The 19,331-nt window shown below is 42.7% G+C and overlaps 1 protein-coding gene across 4 annotated transcripts in view; it reads right to left on the minus strand.

Moving 5' to 3' along the window:
* The window catches only part of AKAP11 (A-kinase anchoring protein 11), a 47,094-nt gene extending 34,945 nt beyond the window's left edge, over nt 1–12,149 (minus strand). For 3 of the 4 annotated variants that reach the window (XM_026793647.2, XM_026793646.2, XM_005487305.4), the window contains exons 1-2: nt 12,026–12,149; nt 3,297–3,397 (exon numbers count right to left, since the gene is read on the minus strand). In XM_026793647.2, the coding sequence (XP_026649448.2) occupies nt 3,297–3,356 (60 nt within the window). In that variant the 5' untranslated portion in view covers nt 3,357–3,397; nt 12,026–12,149. The remainder of the gene's footprint in view (nt 1–3,296; nt 3,398–12,025) is intronic. The other variant, XM_026793645.2, reaches the window with a different exon arrangement.
* Nucleotides 12,150–19,331: the final 7,182 nt, after the last annotated feature.

Below are 19,331 nucleotides of genomic sequence, written 5' to 3' on the forward strand. Positions count from 1 at the left end.
AAAAGAGCTGGTTTTGGAAATGAAGACTTTGCCTGGATGAAGACAATAAAAGGAGGGTTTTGAGAAGAGTTGATACAGATCAGTAAGCAATTTCTTCAAAATTTATCTTGAGACTGATGTCAAGCATGATCATCATTAATAAACTTAATGAGGAAAAAAAAAGTAAATATAAAATAAAGACTGTTGATAATTTGAAATAAGCAGGTGTCATCAGGTAAGAAGGAGAACAACAAATCATACAGAAAGAACTTGCTCAGCACAACTGTTTTAAAAATCAGCCATAAGAAACACAAAGTTATGGCCTTAAAAACTAAAAGCAAGCTTTAAAATTGAATTGCAAATTCACAACCTGGGAAATAAAGTACCTTAATCGATTTCTTGATCATGGCACAGCAATGAATGAATGGTCTATATGACATTGCACTGAAAATAGCAAACATGCATCCTTTAGTGAAAGAACTGACATCAGTGTCACTGAGAAGGACATCCTGTGTAATTGCACATACAGTATTATCCACATGTAAAAAGAAGATTAACTCATAACAAGCAGAGAAAGTAGGACTATAGAGGATAATCACTGGAATGCAGAGGCTTTCATACAGAAGCAGACTAAAACCTTAGTTTACACAGTTTCCAAAAACCAAGGCTAAAAGATCATCAATTGTAAAAAATTAAGAAAGGTGAACATCAGCAAAGGAATAGAAACTATTCAAGCAGAAAAATAAGGATATCCATAAGCAAACAGATAAAAATTTGCTGTGAGTAGCTTCAGCCTGAAATTTTAAAGTCTTAGTTATTACCGCAGTGTGGTTCACAAAGACAAAACCAGCACTAGGTTTGGGGGGAGGTGTTTTAAAGCCCTCATTAACTGAGAGGTTATATTTAGTAAGCTTTTGATATTCCTATCATTTTCAAAATTGTGCTTGTGACAGCAGAGGACTGGACCCTAAATTTCAGAGAAATCCTTCTATCCAACAGATAGTGATGCAAGTTCTCTCACAATCCTGAACTAGAAGACACAACCACACTAAAAACTGAAAACTAGCAAGCTCCCAAGACTATCAGCTCAGTTTAGGTAAGGACAAGATGTCATCTTCAATGAAATAATTTTTTTTGTAACTACTACACTTCCAATGTACATCAAAATATGGGCAAAGAACACCCAAGCAATCTGTAAAGCTCTACTTGGTTGGCCTCTAGGACTTAGTATTCTTTCCTCACATAAATTCCTGCCAGAAATCCTATTTTATTCACAAGCACAGATTTCAAATTTACTAAGTTCTGCCAGGGGAAAACCAAAAATACTGTCAGGGTGCTCAGACATGAACAGTGAAAATTCTTGTCACACCTCTAGCTCAGCTAAGCAATTCAAAGATTTGCATTATTCCAGCAAATAGAGAAATCATTATCGATAAATCCATTACAGTACACTGGAGGAGACATTTGGTCTCATGAAATGTTTCATAAAACAACTGCTTTCTAATATTTCAAACAACCTTTACGATGCCACAATCTCCAGAGAAATGAAGTGCAGTGCTGGACAGTCACACTTCCCCTGCTCTTAAATAACAAAGCAGCTCTTCCTGATTTCATCTGCTCTAGGATTTAAAGGGACTGAATATTCTGAGGTAATTTTGCAAAAATAGAAACTAAGGCTTTAAATATGCACACCATAACTGTGCATTGACTTTTAAGAGCTACTACTGCAACAATTCCTGTAATCTGTGACAAAGTATTACAAAGAGGACAGGAATCAGAGTGCAATCTTCTGTAAATCAGCAGAAGGTGAAATACAGGGCAGTTCTGACCACCCTTCTGCCTGGCTCTAAGAGAATGAAAGTTCCACACCATAATCTAAATAGACACCTCACAGGTAAACATCAAGAGGAGGCAGCCAGAGATCAAAACAATGGAGTCAGAACTCTGTAGGAAGGGTTGAATTAATGTTTCTAGAACCACACAGTCCAGAATGCCTAACAGCAATGGATGGAGCACTTCACAGCAGGAATATTTTAAGCAACTACTACAATCAGTGAGGAATCTCTGGTCACTGTCATTATTAGAGAGATGCTTCTGTAACCCACAGGTCCAAGAACCTGGTGGGGCAGGGAGGGTGGTATTTGTTTTCTTTAGTAAATTGAAACAGAAAAACAAATAAAGGGCAGACTTTAAAAGTCTTTTAAAAATAAGTTTATGTTAAGGTTAAGGATGCAAAATTACTTCTTGACTGTAGTTGAAGATCCCTATTTGAGCTGGAGAGTCCTCATAAACCAACAAAATTCAAGATTTTATACCACATGTCTTAAAGTGAAAGATTATCACCCATAATTAGAAGTTGTTTAATATATGGCAGTTAACATTCCATGTCAGGACCTGGAACAACTGACTACCAGCCTCGCTTTCTCACAACACCTTCCCTCTGCCATCAACCATGTACCACAGACACTGTTTCTTTAAAACAACAAAATCTGCTCCTGAAATAAAATAATGTAATTTTCATGTGATAGGATGCTTCCTTGCTCAATTTCTCCCCTTACTGTTGCAGCAACTTGCAAATAAGGAAGTTATTAATAGCCAAAGAAGACACAGAAAATTACTTATCTGTGTTCAACTACCTAGAGAAATACGGTTAGATAAATAAATTTGTTCCTTCAGGATAAACTACAACTTTCACTTTATTAAGTGCTTGCAGAAGTTGCAAGAAAATTTTAGGAACGGTATTTATGTTCTCCAAGTTGAAGTGACAAAATTTAAAACAATAAATAAACTTAATTCAATATTAGAAATCTCCCCTAATATTCTTTGTAAGTGCTAGATATATTTTCTTTTTCACCAAGGTATTTCCTAAACGTTCATGCAAAAACAAGGATAAACCAGACAAGAACCAAGATCTAAGGATATTACAAGTAAGCCCTAAAACAGGCTTCATAGAATTCAATAAGACTCTGTAGTTGTATTTTAAATTATTACATATAAACTCAAAAAATCTGCTCTAAAATAAAAGCTATATTCTAATAAAGAAGGTGAATTCTAGGAAATTAATACATCACAATTTTATCACATCACCTTGAAAGACAAAAGCATTTCCTTAAATGATGCTATCTCTCAGTTCAATTACACTAAATACACCAGAATGCAGAGCAAAAGCAATTTGTCTCCTTGAAACATCAAACAACCAAAATTAAAACATATTTAAAAAAACCCACAGAAAAAACCCAAATAAACCAGTTCACTTGCTTCCTTATTATATTGAAAAGTTCAGAAATACTTTTTTTAATTTAAATACAGATAATTACCTTTTCAATAGATATTCTTGATTTCATGCGATTGCCCTGAGCCCTGGCGTACGTGTCCATGATCTTACCAGTCTTGGTATTCAATGACAGCTCAAAAATGCCTGCAAAAAACATTTATATTTGATTACTTTATATATACATTTATATTTATACTAAATATTATTTATATTTAGCATAAACTTTATATATACACTAATATTTATACTAAATATTATTATTTAAACTAAATTTATACTTTTTATATATATCCATATACTAATGGATAAATGTATCCATTTAGCTCACATCCACTCTAAAAATGCATATAGACAAAACAAGAACCAATAAAAACAATTAAAAAGCACACCATCCATACTGACAGCTGCCTTTAAGAAAGTACTGCCTTAATGACCTTCAAAATCAGGTATGAAATGCAGAATACAGACACTTAGCAGTAGGGTTCATTGTTTTCCTTTAACTAGAATTTCAAGGCTGCACTGGGGTTGGGGAAGGAACACTACACTAAATTTTGATTCACTGTCGCTCATATGCTGGAAGGTTTTTCAGAGGGTTCCTATACAATACAACACAATCTCGGGAGGCAAATGCACAGCTCACCCACCGTGGCAGCCAATGGGCCCAGCCATGTCTGTCACCCTGGGGTGCCACAGGCTAACATGGATGGATCATCACTCTCCTTCCCTGGCTGTGCTCCGGGCAGCCCAGGCTCGGATGGCAAAACACAGCAGGCTAAATGCATTTACCAGCACTCTCAACTGAGTAGGTCACGAGAACTTCTGCTCTAATCAGCTGCCCTTATTTATCCTAAGTCTAATTCTAACAACAAGAAGATAAAAAAAGCTATGAAGGTATTTTTTCAAGTTTCCCTCTTTAACCAGCAGCAATGGATCCAGCTTGTTTCATTCATCTTTGCATCCACCAAAATAGGCAATAAATATAGAGTGTTAAAGACAGAAAGCATGTGGTGAGCTTATAAGTTCTATGGAAGTTTTAATGGTCACACACTTTAAACAGGAGAAAGAACTCCTACACTATATAAAATAAATGAGGCAAGGAGCAAGTGCATGTAAAAATTACTGCAAAGATAAAAAAAGTAAACACCATGACATCAGAGTATGGGTCTTCACACAACTGACCAGGCCGGTTTTGTCAAGCTCATCTCAAGCATGTATTTAACCTTTATATGGGAAATAAAGTTTTATATAGGTTTGGTCTTGAGCATAAGTCATTTAAATATGAAGATCAGTAGTGTCATCAAGTAACTACCTTTCTCCCCACCAGCAACTCTAAAAGTAAAATTTATTCAAGAATAAAATAGCAAGAGATTATTATTAGGTACATCTGTACCTACGAGATTATTATTAGGTACAATGTCAATACATTTCACTTTGATTTCTGCTTTCCTTTACAAAGATGAACTTGCTAGAATCTTAGAAAAGAAGTTACACTTAGGCAAATAAACTGAAACATTTTCATCTCTAGACACAGATTCTCTCCACTGGATATTTAAAGTTTGGAAAATTCAGACAATTACATGAAGCAATCATGTGCATGATCCACAGATTATAGATATAATATGTAAGTATAATAAATACAAATAAAAATTAATTTCACAGTAAATTATGGATAGAAGACTAAACACAACAATGATTCTGCTAAAAGTCACGTGTCTAAAATAAAAAAATCCACACAACAGTATCGGGCAATAAAAAAATACCCACTTCACCTGTCCCAACTGCTCTATCTTAAGTGGCTAGTCCAGTAAAAATCCAAAGCATATTGGGGAAATACTCTTAGACACTCCTTCATCTAAGAAAAAGCCATCTACAGAAAAAGATGGGTTTTCACACAGATACTTCAGCTCTACATTTTTGGATGGATCCCTCCTTGTAGCAATTTTAACAAAGCCCAACATAGCACGCCATGGAGATGACGTTTTAACCTTGCTGGGTGCTGCAGTGTTTACTCAGGTACGGCAGTTCAGTTACACTGCAAACTGCCTTCAGGTTAAGCATTTTCCTGTGCCAACTGCTACTAAACTCTGGAGACCTGAACACCAACCTGTAGGGTTCCCTACCTATGAAACAAACAGACTCGTAAATCACAGTATGAAGACTGAAAAATCCTGGGCAGAAACCATAGAGCTTTATCACCACAACACCACAATGTTTATCTTCCCTGCATCCTGCCCTTCAGTACTTGAATAATACAGGTACTAATATATACAGCTAGAGTATACCACCTACAGCATTTCTGCTCTCTATCATGCACTTCAGAGAAATCTGAAGTCTCACTTGTCCAACAATGCAGCAAAACCATATTCTTTTTAATATGTAAAATCATTATCCATTTTCAATACAACAATGGTTCAATCATGTGAGAAGTACACGAACATTAACTGAAAAGGAAGTGAAAGCACTGACAATAAAGCGGCCTGGAAGCAGCTCATTTGTATAAATAAAACCTACCGTTTCAAATTGCTTTTACTTCTGGATATTGAATTTGACTATTAAATTGAATTTCCTCCTATTGTTTACTCAAAAAAGGGGAATCAATGGCAAAAGCATCAGGAACAAGAGGAACAGGACTTTTCTGTTACTGAGTAACTATTGTCAGACACCCAAAAAAAAAGGGAAAAATTGATCACACAACTAATTACTGAACACCCATACCATCTTTCCTTTTTTAGCAAGTTGCATCACCTTAAATGCACACAGCATGGGCAATACACAAGAGGAGTTGGAAGCCTCTGTGTTGCTAGGAAGCTACAAATCAGTTGCCATTACTGAAACTTGGAGGGAAAAATCCCACGGCTGGAGTGTGGCTGTGGACGGCTACAGGCTGTTAATAAAGAAAGGACAGGCTAGGAAGGAGTGCCTGAATGTTGCTCTCTACAGTAAGAAATGGACAGAGTGTGAAGAGCATATTGGAAAAGAAACAAAATTAAGTCAGCCTGGTGGTTGATCCAGGGAAGCGCATTGAGGAAGCCTTCCTGATCCAGCTACAGGAGGCATCATGCTCACAGGCTCTTCTCCTGCTAGAGGCCTTCAACCACCCCAAAATCTACTGAAAGAGTAGCACAGAAAGCTATTTCAGGAGAAGACTCTTGGAATGCATGGAGGATAGCTTCTTAAGACACATAATAAGACAATCCTCACCAGAAGGGATGCAACACTGGACCTGTTAGTCACCAACCTGAGTGATCTAATCCATGGCAACCAGATTGGTGAAAGCCTGGGCCACAGGAGTCACACACTGGTGCAGTTTGCAGCCCTGAGGTACATGGAACAGGCAGAGTCCATTCAGGATCCTAAACTTTGGAACAGCACACTTCTGGCTGTTCAAGGAGCTAAATCCATAGGCTTCCCAGGAACCTGTCCTCAGGGATGTGGGAGCAGGACAGAGCTGGCAGACCTTTAAGAATACTTTCCATAAAGCTGAAGAGATACCAATCCCTGGGTGTAAGAAATCAGGAAAGGAAGGCATGGGACTGGCACTGCTGAGTTGAGACCAAACTAAGAGCAGCTGAGCTCAAACTAAAGGGCAAGAAGGAGATGAACAGGCAGCGGAAACAGGGACAGGTATTCTGGGAAGAGTAAAAGGACACTGCCTGGTTTTGCAGGGATGAGGTTAGAAGGCCAAGGTGAGGCTGAACTTGCAAGGGATGCAAAGAATAAAAAGGGCTTCTACAGGTATGTCAGAGAGAAATGGAAGGTCAAAGAAAATGCGCTCCCACCGATGAACACAGCTGGCAAACTAGTAACAACAGATGAGATGACTGAGGTACTCCACAACTTTTTTGCCTCAGTCTTCACTGGCAACCTTTATTCCTACACCTCTCCAGAGGATGGACTGGAGGAGCAAAGAGAAGATCAGGTTTGCAACCACCTGGGGAACCTGAACATACATAAGTCTATATGACCTGTGGAGAGGCATCCCAGGGTTCCGAGAGAACTGGCTGATCTAGTTACCAAGTCACTCCATTATATCTGAAAAGTCATGGCTGGAAAATGGGAAACATTGTATCCACCTTAACAAAGGGTAGAAAGGCAGATCCTGGGAACTACTGACCTGTTGGTGTCACCTCAGATCTCCTCTGTGCCTGAGAAGATCATGGAATGGATGCTCCTAGAAGCTGTGCTAAGACACATGGAGACAGGGAGGTGATTCAGGACAGCCAGCACAGTGTCACCAAGGGCAAGTCCTGCCTGACCAGCCTGGTGGCCTTCTATGATGGGGACAAGGAACAAGCTACAGATGGTCCTCTATCTGGACATCCGTAAGGGTTTTGACACAATCCTCCATCCTCCTCTCCAAATAGGAGAGATATGGATTTGATGGGTGGAATGTTCAGTGGATAAGGAGCTGGTTGGATAGACCCATCCAGAAGAGAGTAGTCAACAACTGAGTGTCCAGATGGACGCTGGTGCCAGGTGGTGTCCTGCAGCAGCTCACAGCAGGACCAGTGTTATTCAGTACCTTCACTAATGCCACAGACCAAGTGAATCAAGGGCACCCTCAGCAAACTTGCAGACGACACCAAGCTGAGTGGTGTGGCTGACTTGCCTGGGGGATGGGATATTGTCCAGAAGGACGTGGATAAGCTCAGGCAGTGGATCCATATGAAATTCATCAAGTTCAACAAGACAACACTCAAGGTCCTGTACCGGGGCTGGGAAAATTTCCAGTGTCAATACAAGCTGTAGAATGAACTGATTAAGAACAGCCCTGGTAAGAATGACTTGGGGGTGGTGGTGGACAAGAAGATGGACATGACCCGGCAATGTGCGAGTGCAACCCAAAACGCCAGCCACATCCTGGGCTGCAGGAGGAGCAGGGGATGCTCTGCTCTGGTGAAACCCCACCTGCAGTGCTGCATCCAGCTCTGGGGTCCTCAGCACAGGAAACACACAGACCTGCTGGAGCAGGTCCAAAGCAGGGCCACAAAAACGATCACAGGGATGGAGCACCTCTGCTATGAAGACAGGATGGAAGAGTGGGAGTAGCTCAGCCTAGAGAAAGCTCTGGGAAGACCTTACAGAAGCCTTTCAGTGTTTAACTGGGGCTTATAAGAATGACAGGGACGAACTTTTTAGCAGCACCTGTTGTAACAGAACAAGGAGGAATAGCTTTAAAGTAGAAGAGGGTAGGTTTAGATTAGATACAAGAAATCTACAGTGAAGGTGGTGAGCCACTGACACAAGCTGTCCGGAGGTTGTCAGTGCCCCATCCCTGGAAACATTCAAGGTCAGGCTGGGCAGAGCTCTGAGCAACCTGATCCAGCTGTAGATGTCCCTGCTCTCTGCAGGGTAATTGGACAAGACGGCTTTAAAGGCCCCTTCTAGCCCAAAGAACTCTACAAATGTATACACCCCGTTTTCCAGAGATGTGCTGAAGAACACTCTTCCCATCAGAGCATGTAATAAGCATTTAGCTAACTTTTCCATATGCATGTTTGAATATACGTAAGGAGCAAAATTAAATAATCAGCTTAAGAGAATCCAACAGGAAATTTGCCATGGATTTAATCTCTTTGTGTAAGTCTATCCCATGCCTAAATTTACTTTAAGTCAATGCATATTGACAAACCTTAGCTGGCAGAAAAGAAAAATGTTATCTTTGTTCTGTAAATGTGCTGAGTAAATCTCTTAAATTGCTACAGAGGCATATGTGGATGTGCACACCTATGTTAAACACACACAGGTTATGACAAATTTGAATAAATTTAAAATATATGTAATATGGCATTATTAAAATTAAATTTCAAATAAAAGGTTCTAGCCAATGACAAAAGTAAATCTATATTATGATTTAAAACTGAGGTGTTTTTAGTAGTACCAGAGCAAAAACAGACATCTTTCTTTTAAAGAAAAAGTACTATTTTTTTTTTGTGTTCAGCATACAGACCTGAGTCAGCCTAGAGAACTCTGATGATGATTTGCAAAAGCCAGGTTTAGGGAAACACTGAGCTTTGAATGATTCATTCAAAATACGAAATTTAAAAATCCTGAGAGATTCACAAAATCATCAAGGTTGGAAGAGGCCTGCATGGTTATCTAGTCCAACCACCCATTCCCTCTGGTCCTCTCACTGCAGGCATGGCAGAAGAGTCTGGCCCCCACCTCTCTACACCTTTGTTTCAGGTGGTTACAGAGAGTGATGAGATTTCCCCCATGCCTCCTCTTTTCCAGGCTAGGCACCCTGAGACACTCCTCATAAGATGTGTTCTACATCTTCCACAAGCTGCCCTTCTCTGGATGTGCTCCAGCGCCTCAATATCCTTTTGGAACCGAGGGGTCCAAAGCTGACACAGGATGCGAGGTGTGGCTGCACCAGCGCTGGGTACAGGGGCACAATCCCCACCCTGCTCCTGCTAGCCACACTGCTGCTGGCACAGACCAGGTGCCACTGCCCTTCTTGGCCCCCTGGGCACACCCTGGCTTGTGTTCAGCTACTGTCAACCAGAGCTCAAGGCCCTTTCTACCAAACAGCTTTACAGCCACTCTTTCCCCAGCCTGCAGCACGGAGTGGAGTTGCTGTGAGCCAAGTGCAAACCCAGCACTCAGCCTTGCTGAGCCTCATACACCAACCTCAGCCCACTGATCCAGCCTGCCCAGGTCTCCATGTGGAGCCCTCCTACTCTCAATCACATCAACACTCCCATCCAACTTGGTGCTGCCACCAAGTTTACTGAGGGTGCACCCAATCCCCATGTCCAGATCACCAGTGAAGATGCTGAACAGGACCTGCCCCAGAACAGACCCCTGGGGACACCACCAGTGTCCAGCCTCCAGCAGGGCTCAGCTCCATTCACCACCACTCCCTGGGCCCACACATCCAGCCAGCTTTTCATCCACAGAAGAGTGGATAAACTTTTTATCCAAGCCATGAGCAGCCAGGTTTCCTAGCAGGATGCTGTGGGAGATGGTGTCAAACTCTTTACTGAAGTCAAGACAGACACCATCCACAGCCTTTCCCTCATCTAAGTGGGTTACTTTGTCATAGAAGATCAGATTGGACAAGCAGAACCTTCCTTTTTTACATCCATATTGGTTGGGACTGATTCCCTGGTTTCCTGCATGTGTAATTATAACCTTACCAAACAATTGCTACTAAAAATCCAATTAAGCAAGACCACACTGACAACACAGGCAGAAGAGTCTAATGGATCATCCTCTATTTCTCATTTCTAATGATTTTTCAGTTTCACTAATCAGGTCAGCAGTCTTGAAAAAGTCCAGGTATGAAACACAAGTTGTCTTAACCACAGCCACCCACAGGAGCAAAACACATCAAAAGCAAAATACATAATTTATGGTAAACAATAATGACAGGCTGGGTCCTCTTTTTCTTGCTTGGTTTTAATTCTCTTTCATTATATTTCTGTCACACAGAAGCAGCAATTTCAAAAGACTCAATCATTTTCTTCTCCTAGATCACTACTAGCTAGTCATCACCCACAGCTTCCCCCCAGTCCCAGGTCTCGACAGTCAAACACTTCTTGGGAAAAAAATGTTACTTGATGTGCTAGGGGTATCCACTGGTCTGGATTCTGTGGCTCATGCAATCAACTTAAAGTTTCTGTACTTCAGCCTGTTGTGTATTTTGTACAGAACAGAACCACACCAAGTGGGGCCATTATTTTCTAAGCTACAGCACTTTCTCAAAAAAACTTATTCCCACCTAGAGAAAATTTCACCAGAGAATACCTTGTTTAGTTCTCAAGGATTAATTAAATGCAGGTGGTATCTACCACTAAATTCTAACTGTATGATTCTGAAATAATCTCACAAACATGAAGCCATGTAAGACTCCTCCAAGTGTAACCTGGATAAATTTCGAGCATTGTTACCATTTATGTCAGTATCACTGATCTTTTCCAGAGACAATGTAAGCGGGATTTTTTTCCTCCCTATCTCACGCTGGCAATACCTCAGAGAGGAGAAGGCTGTATCTTTAAATACAGTTCGGATCTACAGTTCACCCCTTTTTTTCCCTTTTGCATATTGGATTTCTTTTGGAAACCAGAGAAAAGAACTTCGGTTGTAATAAGAGAGCCAAAGATAGCCACTCAAAAAAGCCAAGAAAGCAAAGGAGGAACGCTCCTTGTTCCTCCTCCCTTGAGGGAGAAGAGGAACTGGGAGGAGGACATGCGGCGGGAGAGAGGGAGGGAGAGGAGACACTTCTACAGCGAAATGCTCACAACAGGCTGAACTCACTTAACCCGTGCGCACCGACCACAGCCCCAACAAGGCAGGAGGGAACGCAAACTCACGGAGCCGCCGTGCGCCCCTCCGGCCGCACCCGCACGAGTCAGTCAGTCAGTCAGTCAGTCAGTCCCCACGGGAGATGCGGACGGACAGCCCCGGTCCAGGGGGGCACCGGGAGCGGTGCTATCGCGGACCCCGCGGGCTCGCTCCTGGACCGAGGCCCCGCGTTCCCCCCTGCGCCCCTCGCGTCACCCCGCGCTGCCGTCCAGGGGGCCCCGGCCTCGCCCCGGCCCGCTCCAGGCGACCGGCGGGGCCCGCGGGAGCTGCGCTGCCCCAGGGGATGCTTTCCCGGGAAGGGCGGCGCAGGATGCGCTTCCCCGGGAGCCCCGGGCGACCTGTGGCAGCGAGCCCCGAGTGACAGGCCGCCGGCGGCGCCCCGCCCTGCGCCCGCGCTCCCCAGCAGGGCGGCCCGCGGGCGAGCGGCTGCAGGGGGTGCGAAGAAGAGCGGGCGCCCCGTACCTGTGGCTGTGGCTGTGACCGCCGCCGCCTCCTCAGCGCCCGCCGCCCGCGGCCATGGCCCCGCAGCGCAGCGGCCCCACAGCTCCCGACCGGCGCCGCCGGCCCCGCCCCCTCCGGCCCCGCCCTGCTCCGCCCCGCCCCCGCTCTCGCGACGCTTCCCGCCCAGCCCCACCCCCGCAGCCGCCGCCGCCGCGCGCTCCCATTGGCGGGAAAGCGGCGGCCGCCCCGGAAACAGCCGAGGCGGCGGTGGAGCGCGCGTGGAGCCCGTGTCGGCCACGCCCCCAGGGAGTTCTGCGATCCCTGTCCCTGTCCGTGTCCCGGCTCCTGCCCTGTCCCAGCCCCTTCCCGCGGGAGTGCCCGGGCGGGGGCACGGCCGTTGCAAAGTCCCCGGGAGCCGTGCGCCTGCCAGGGGCCAGGCAGTTCCTGCCTACTCCGTCGGAGCTGGCGGCTGCCGCCCGCTTGCTCGGGGCCGCCTCTCACGGCCGGCCGGCGGCCTCAGCGCGGGGCCTGGGCTGGAGGTGGTCGCCTGGGTTTAGTCGAACGAGGCGCAGACAAAACTCCTGAGACCCTGTTTGAAAATCCTGTGTCCTCCTTCCTTCCACACTTCCTTCCTAAATTCAGCGCTGCCGGATTCCTCAGGGCGTCAGGTGTGCATTTACCCAGCAGATAGGCAGTTCATTTTCACCTCCTCATGAGTTGTTCTGCTTTGTGTGTAGGTGTAGGCACTGTTGGGGGATTTCCTTTCATTTGGATGGAAGCGTGAATCTGGTGTAATTTGCTAGCATAAAACGCCCTTCCAGCAGCAGCAGCAGCTTGTCCAGGCACAGACCTGGCAGCAGGGACACGGCGAGGAGCTGTGTTGGGCAGTGCACAATGGCTCGTCTGAGCAGTGTGGGCTGACGGCTCTGTTCCCCCTCAAAGGAGAGGCTCCGGCAATCCGGGAAGAATCCGGTACAGGCCTTCCTGAGAGCCGGCATGTGAGGGGGAAGCTCGGCGAGGAACCAGAGAACCCGAGCTCCGCCGGTGGAGACGGGCCCGCGTCTGCCTGCAGCAGCTTCTGCAACGCAGGAAAGAAAGAGTCGCCAAAGCTACGTTCAGAAAATAAATAAATAAATAAATAAAAATCCAAAACTTCGTATACTAGGGAAGGGGTTAGGGAAGATAAAAAAACCAAAGAATGCTACCCTTGTAGCTTTTTCAGTGCTGGATGGTTTCAAGCTCTAACCTGCGCCATTTTACAGACACAAAGACAAACAGAGGAAACTACCCTAGCCCCTTCATAAATTGCACTTTTCTTCCACCACCTAAGACCTATTAAAAATATATGAGAATTTTTTTGCTACTGGCTCTCCCTTACTCTTCAAGATAATTCCTGCTTCTGCCTACCTGCTGTTTTTACTTAAGCTGTGGCTTTTATTTCTCTTTAGTCTTTCCTGAAGGGCTGTTTGAGTTCTACAATCATTTTAGACACTTCAAAGTCAGGGGGTCCATATTCACGTTTGCCAACAGATACCTTGTCACAGACATCTTTTCATTAAAATCCTTTCGTTAAGATTTTTCCTGCTGAAGCTGAGAAGCTTCAGCGACAAAGTGTAAACAATGGTTATCTGCTGCTATGGAATGTAACAGGTGGATCCGTGATTGGTCTCCTGTGGATGTTTGGATTTACTGACCATTCGCGGCAGAGCTGTTCTCACTTTCTGCCGGGACACAGAACTTTGTTATTCATTCCTTTTCTACTCTTAGCTTAGCTAGCCTTCTGAGAACTTTCCTTCTATTTCTTTTTAGTATAGTTATAATGTAATATATAACATAAAATAATAAATCAAGCCTTCTGAACATGAGGTCAACATTCTCGTCTCTCTCTTCATCCTGCGACCCTTGCAAGCCCTGTGACAGCACCTGAACTACATTTTCATTTACCCTAAAAACTACTAAGCTGTGCAACAAAGCCATGCAAAGACTACACAGATATAAGAAACAGAAGATTTGTTCTAGACTGTGTCTCACTATGCCACCAGTAGGATATAATGTTCCTCGTACTCCCAGGGCCTGCAGGTCACTATGGAATGGAAAAAAATAAATGAATAATAGCCTCAAATATAACTCAAGACAGTCATCATTTCAGTCCCCATTGAGACCAGCCTGATTTGGAAATACACAGTGTTTTGAATAAAGACATTTTAACAGTTCATTCAGCTTAACAACAAAATATCTCCTTTTGACCAACTCCGTCATTAAATACACGTTTTAGTTTTCAAGAAAAATAAAAATTCTGTAAGAGGGATTTGTTGTTTTTAATATTTCATTGTTTTTTACTTATCATTAAGTAAAATATTACAAAACAAAATAGCTATGGAAGCAATGTAAACATGAAAAAACATGCTTTAAAAATAAATTCAGGCCTTTTATTCCCTTTGTTTTGGAATTCCCCTTAGACTGTTCAGAATAATGAGTTCCTATGGCTCCCTGCCAAAACCTTGAGAAAAATCAAAGTTTACCCTCATCAGGAAACTATGAAACATAACGCATGGCGTGCCATTGTTGGTTACAAAAATAAGAATGTTCCTTTTTTATACAATAATAAAAATGGGTATAGCTTTGAAAAAATGATTTTTTAAACTATTTCTTTTTTACAATTGATTTAAATATTGCCTATGGTAAAGCACAGGAAACTTGCCTGGTCAGCCAACACTTCTTAAAATTTATACTAATTATGAAGAAATGCAATGTTGGTTTCTGAGCTCTGGTATTTTGTGTCCTGTGAATTTTGTATTTTTCAAGGAAGGGTCTGCCCAGTCAGAGCCCATCCCACTGAGCCCAGCCTGGGAGGAGGGCACGGTCAGGACAGCCCCAGCCCTGGGGCATCCGACACCTGCGGGGACAGGGGTGGGTCTAGTCCAGGCTGGAGCACCATTCCACATGTGGGGGTCAGGATCAGACCCCATGCAGGGAATCAGCATCTCAGATGTTTTCTGCCTGCTCATTTGGTATGAGGAAGTGGCATCTTTAGAATATTTTTGTCGAAACTACTGTCATGGCCCTGGTGCTATCCTGACTCACTGGCTGCACCTGTCTATTACGTTTGGTATTTCAGGATCACTGGCTTGGAACAACTTATTCAGAGGCTGTCTCAGAGTGAGTTATATGTCATGTCTCTCAGGTATTGAATGCCAGTTCTATAAAATGTGTGGAAGATCTATGGAAGATGTTGAAGAAATAGTCAGTGGCTTTGTTTGACTTTTGTCCATTTTTTACTAGTCACTATTTTCCCCCTCAGTACATGAAAACTACACAGTTGCATGATTGTGTCAGTGTTGTTTTGTTGGGGTTTTTTGATGATAATACCTCTGGAAAATGTTCCTCTGTTACTAAAGCTTTATTAAGTTCAGGCCAGACCTGAAATTATATCCTTCAAGCTACACTTACTATAATAAGGATTGCCTTCACAAGGGCAGATGAGTAATTTATAGTATTATTCCTGCCTTTAACAGGAGGAGCATATTCTTCCAGTCTTAAAACCTGTGTAAGCCTTTTCCCTTGATGCCCTTGCAGCAAGCTGGGAAGGATCTGCTGTGCTTGAAAATATTCCACCCTCCTGCTTCCCTCCCCACCACCTCCAAATAAAAATCTAAACCTCGCAGCTCACAATGTAATAATTTCATGAATGACTTCTAGAGGCTTATCTGTAACATACCCTTCAGCTCTGCTGCCCAGCTCCCTGCTCCTGTGTCTGCGCTGCTTCTGGCCTGTGCCAGCGTGAGCATTTGTGAAATCAAGCGATAAATGAGATGGAACTGAGAGGACCGGAGAACAACCTGCTTTCCTTCCATTTTGCTGATCCAGTTCACCAGCATAATAAATGTGTCAGCGTGGCACTGAGGACAGCACAGACACAGCTGAGAGCAGACACAGCTTAAATGGTCTTGTTGTGCTGCAAGTGCACACCCAGGCATTGACTTGCTTTGCCATTTAGTGCCTGTTCAGTGTCTCCTTGAAAACACTCCTGACACCCCTCCAAAACTGGAACTCTGCGTCTCAGTGGGTAATTCTCTGAGTCATCTTGTCATAAACCTGGGCTGGCCATGGTGTTTGTCTCCAGAAAGGGTTGGGTTTATGGCATTATGGTATAATGTAACGGCATATTTTGGTTTCTCTTTACCAAATCCTTCTCAAATCCATTGTTTCCAGTGACATGTTTGAAGAGTCATTTTTATTTGCATGTTTGTGGGTATTTTAACTCATTATTTTTTCAACAGTGAAAACCCAATAAACTTAATATATGTAACTGTGTTGCAGTTATTAGTGGTTCCTCCTTCCCTGGAGTTTGTTCTGTGATGTATGTAAGTTTCCAAAACAATATGCATAAAGGATGCCATCCAGAGTTCTGTACTGATCTGGCCAGTCATGTCCTGCTGACAGAAGAGTTCTGAGAGCCAGCCTAGGAGGCCTTTTATTGCAGAATAGAAAGCATCACACACTAACCTTATCAAAAGATGCATTGTACTCCATAGAGATGCTTGCAGATGCTATGAGATTATTATGCAAAGCTTTGGAAAGGTCCCTGAATTCACATCCTTTCTGTGCATTGTGTTTATTAGAGGATGTGATAAACGCCGTCACTGTGTTACACAAGACCATACAATAATAATTGGAGCTGGCTGGGAAGTGAAATTTTTATTCTACAGGAAATTCCAGCTTGTCAATATTTTGTTTCATTGAGTGCTGGCACAAAACATGTTGGCTCTGCAGCCTTTCTGGCAAAAATGGAACAATCTATTTCTTTGCCAGCTGACAAGCCTGGGAAGCCAAGAAACCAACTGAGCAGTGGGCCTGATGCCAGGGAGCTGTATAGCCAGTCAGCTGAACTACGGTAAGGAGCCAGCCTGGCCAGCAGCCACAGCCAGATCATGGCTGCAGCTTCTGTAGAAAGTTTTGATGGAACCAGGGCAATCCAGAATTTCCAGTGCCAATCTGTTCAATTAGAAGATGGCCAAACACCCTCTCAATAATTGACTCCTGTCAGGAGAGGATGTAGCTCCACTCTAGTTTTTGTTGCTCATATGTTTCTTTCTTCAGCTTTTGCCTTGTGACTTAGGCACATATCTATTGCTTGTATGAGCAGATTAAATCCAATAATTTTCCTTAAGGATTAATGATGATACCCAAGCCCATGAGGGGGTTTTCAGAGTGTCCTTCATTGCTAGTTTTATGATTGTCATTCAAATAACCTTGCATGCCAGCAATACCTCATGGCATCTCCCTGGGTATGCCGTGCTAACAAGAGTTATACAGTTACTGCAGGCAGTGCAGTGTGAGATTGAAATAAACACTTGTCTGCTATCAGATAACAAACTGTCTCCTTGTCTTCAGCCCATATTTGCAAAGTTTTAAGATAAACTCGCCAAAATGCAATAATGAGGCAAACACATCTTCTGAACTAGGGAAGGGATACTGATCTTTATTGGGAAGTTGGTGATGTGGAGGTGAACACCGATATGGAGAGCACCCTTCTCTGTCAGAACTGAGCTCTTTGCTCAATGAAACCTAAACCTAAACATTATTGCAGGATTCTTGTAATGCTCCAGTTATTTTTCCCTTTTGATGTATTTCTGGAAAGGTATCAGATCAGTTTGTAAAAAAAACCCCTACATCTTTGCCCTCCTGTAGTTCATGGTTATGGCATCATCATAAAAGGTTTTTTCCAAATGCTTTTTTCAAATGTTTAGATAATTTCTATTATAGGATAAATGTTATAATTCCTTAGATCTGCAGACACTGTACACACTATGCACATCCCTTGTTTCCTTACAGTTGCTGCCTATACTTCCTCTTTAAAGCCCAGAGATGTCCTATACCATCCTTAGCACAAGTGTGGTAGCTCCAGGGAACAATGAATTTCCTTGTAAATGTTCAGTGGTAATTAAATTTTCTGCAACTTCATCTATGTAAGTAGTCTCTAATATTCCTGCTGTGAAATTAGAGGAAAACCAGATGCTTTACTGAGACACATTTCAAACCTTGTGCCTTCCACATGTAAACAAATGTGACTCATTTTCTCTCTCGAATTCAGCTACTGTTGAGATGCTACAGCATCTGGATTCCAAATTAATTCAATGTCAGTTTTCAGTGACCTTTATATTTTCTAAGCATGGCCCAGTTTATTACTGGGTTTACAGAGTTTATTCTTGAACTGCAAATCATTTTATAGGGAATATTTTCCCACAATGAAAATAGTTCAGTGTCATGTTTATGATGTGCTTTCTCCTTCTTTCTGCTGGAGCTCTTACACAGTTTGCTGTGTGCTGCTGCAATATATCCTGAAATGTGCTCTTCATCTCAGATGAAATAACTTGAGCGTATGTTTAAGGTTTAAGTCAGTCTCAATATGACCATTTGGCCTGTCTTGTTTATATTCCTCACATGAATAACTACTGCTGTGTGCCATTTAAATCCTTCTGATTCTCAATTTCCTCAGTGTTGCCACATACTGAAAGATTATTTAATTTCCCTTCTGATTCCGTCTATAATAGAAATGCTCTTTAAACATGAGCACACTTTAATTATAGTGTTATTGTCTTTTCCCATCAAGATTTTGACTGGAAACTACCAAGTTCTTACGTGTCTTGGATGAACCTTTCAGCAAAATAGGAGTATTGATAGCTTCTCCCAAACTTTGTTTTCAGTTCTCTCTCCCTCAAAATAAAAAATAAAAAATAAAAAAAGGAAAAACTAGGAGTGACAAGGAAACCATCACCTTAAATGAACTAGAAGTGCCTTATTCCTCCCTCCATCCACATGGTTGTATAAAATATTGCTGTAATACAAAGGATCCTGAAAACCTCAAATCAGAGAGAGGGAATTTTTATAATGGGGGGGTTGCCATTGTGCAAAAGTCACTGTACAATCCTTTCCAAGGACTTCTTTGTAAATTACTGTTTGAAGACACAAAATGTTGGCCAAAATGAAAACAGAACAGAAATATCTGAAAGAAATGCTGTGGGGTCTTCCCTCCCACTTTAAGATATCTGAGTTTCTGTTTCTGAGCTACCTTCACTGAAGCAATTTCATTTTCCCAATTAAAATTTTCCAGGTACATTTCTCAGCTCAGAAATGTTATATTTACACGCCCAACTGGGAACCATTTAAATTTAATTTTTAAACTGCTTTTAAATTGAAGCTCACTTGATTGTGACAGTAAATTGAGTTTTTCAAGTTGAAGTGTAGCTTAAAATTATGCATCCTGGTAACATTGTATTTTACTGGGTATTTTGGACCTACTAGCATTGAACCACAGTTCATGGTC

The sequence above is a fragment of the Zonotrichia albicollis genome, chromosome 2 (genome assembly GCF_047830755.1).
Source record: "Zonotrichia albicollis isolate bZonAlb1 chromosome 2, bZonAlb1.hap1, whole genome shotgun sequence".
Classification (NCBI taxonomy): Eukaryota; Metazoa; Chordata; class Aves; order Passeriformes; family Passerellidae; genus Zonotrichia; species Zonotrichia albicollis.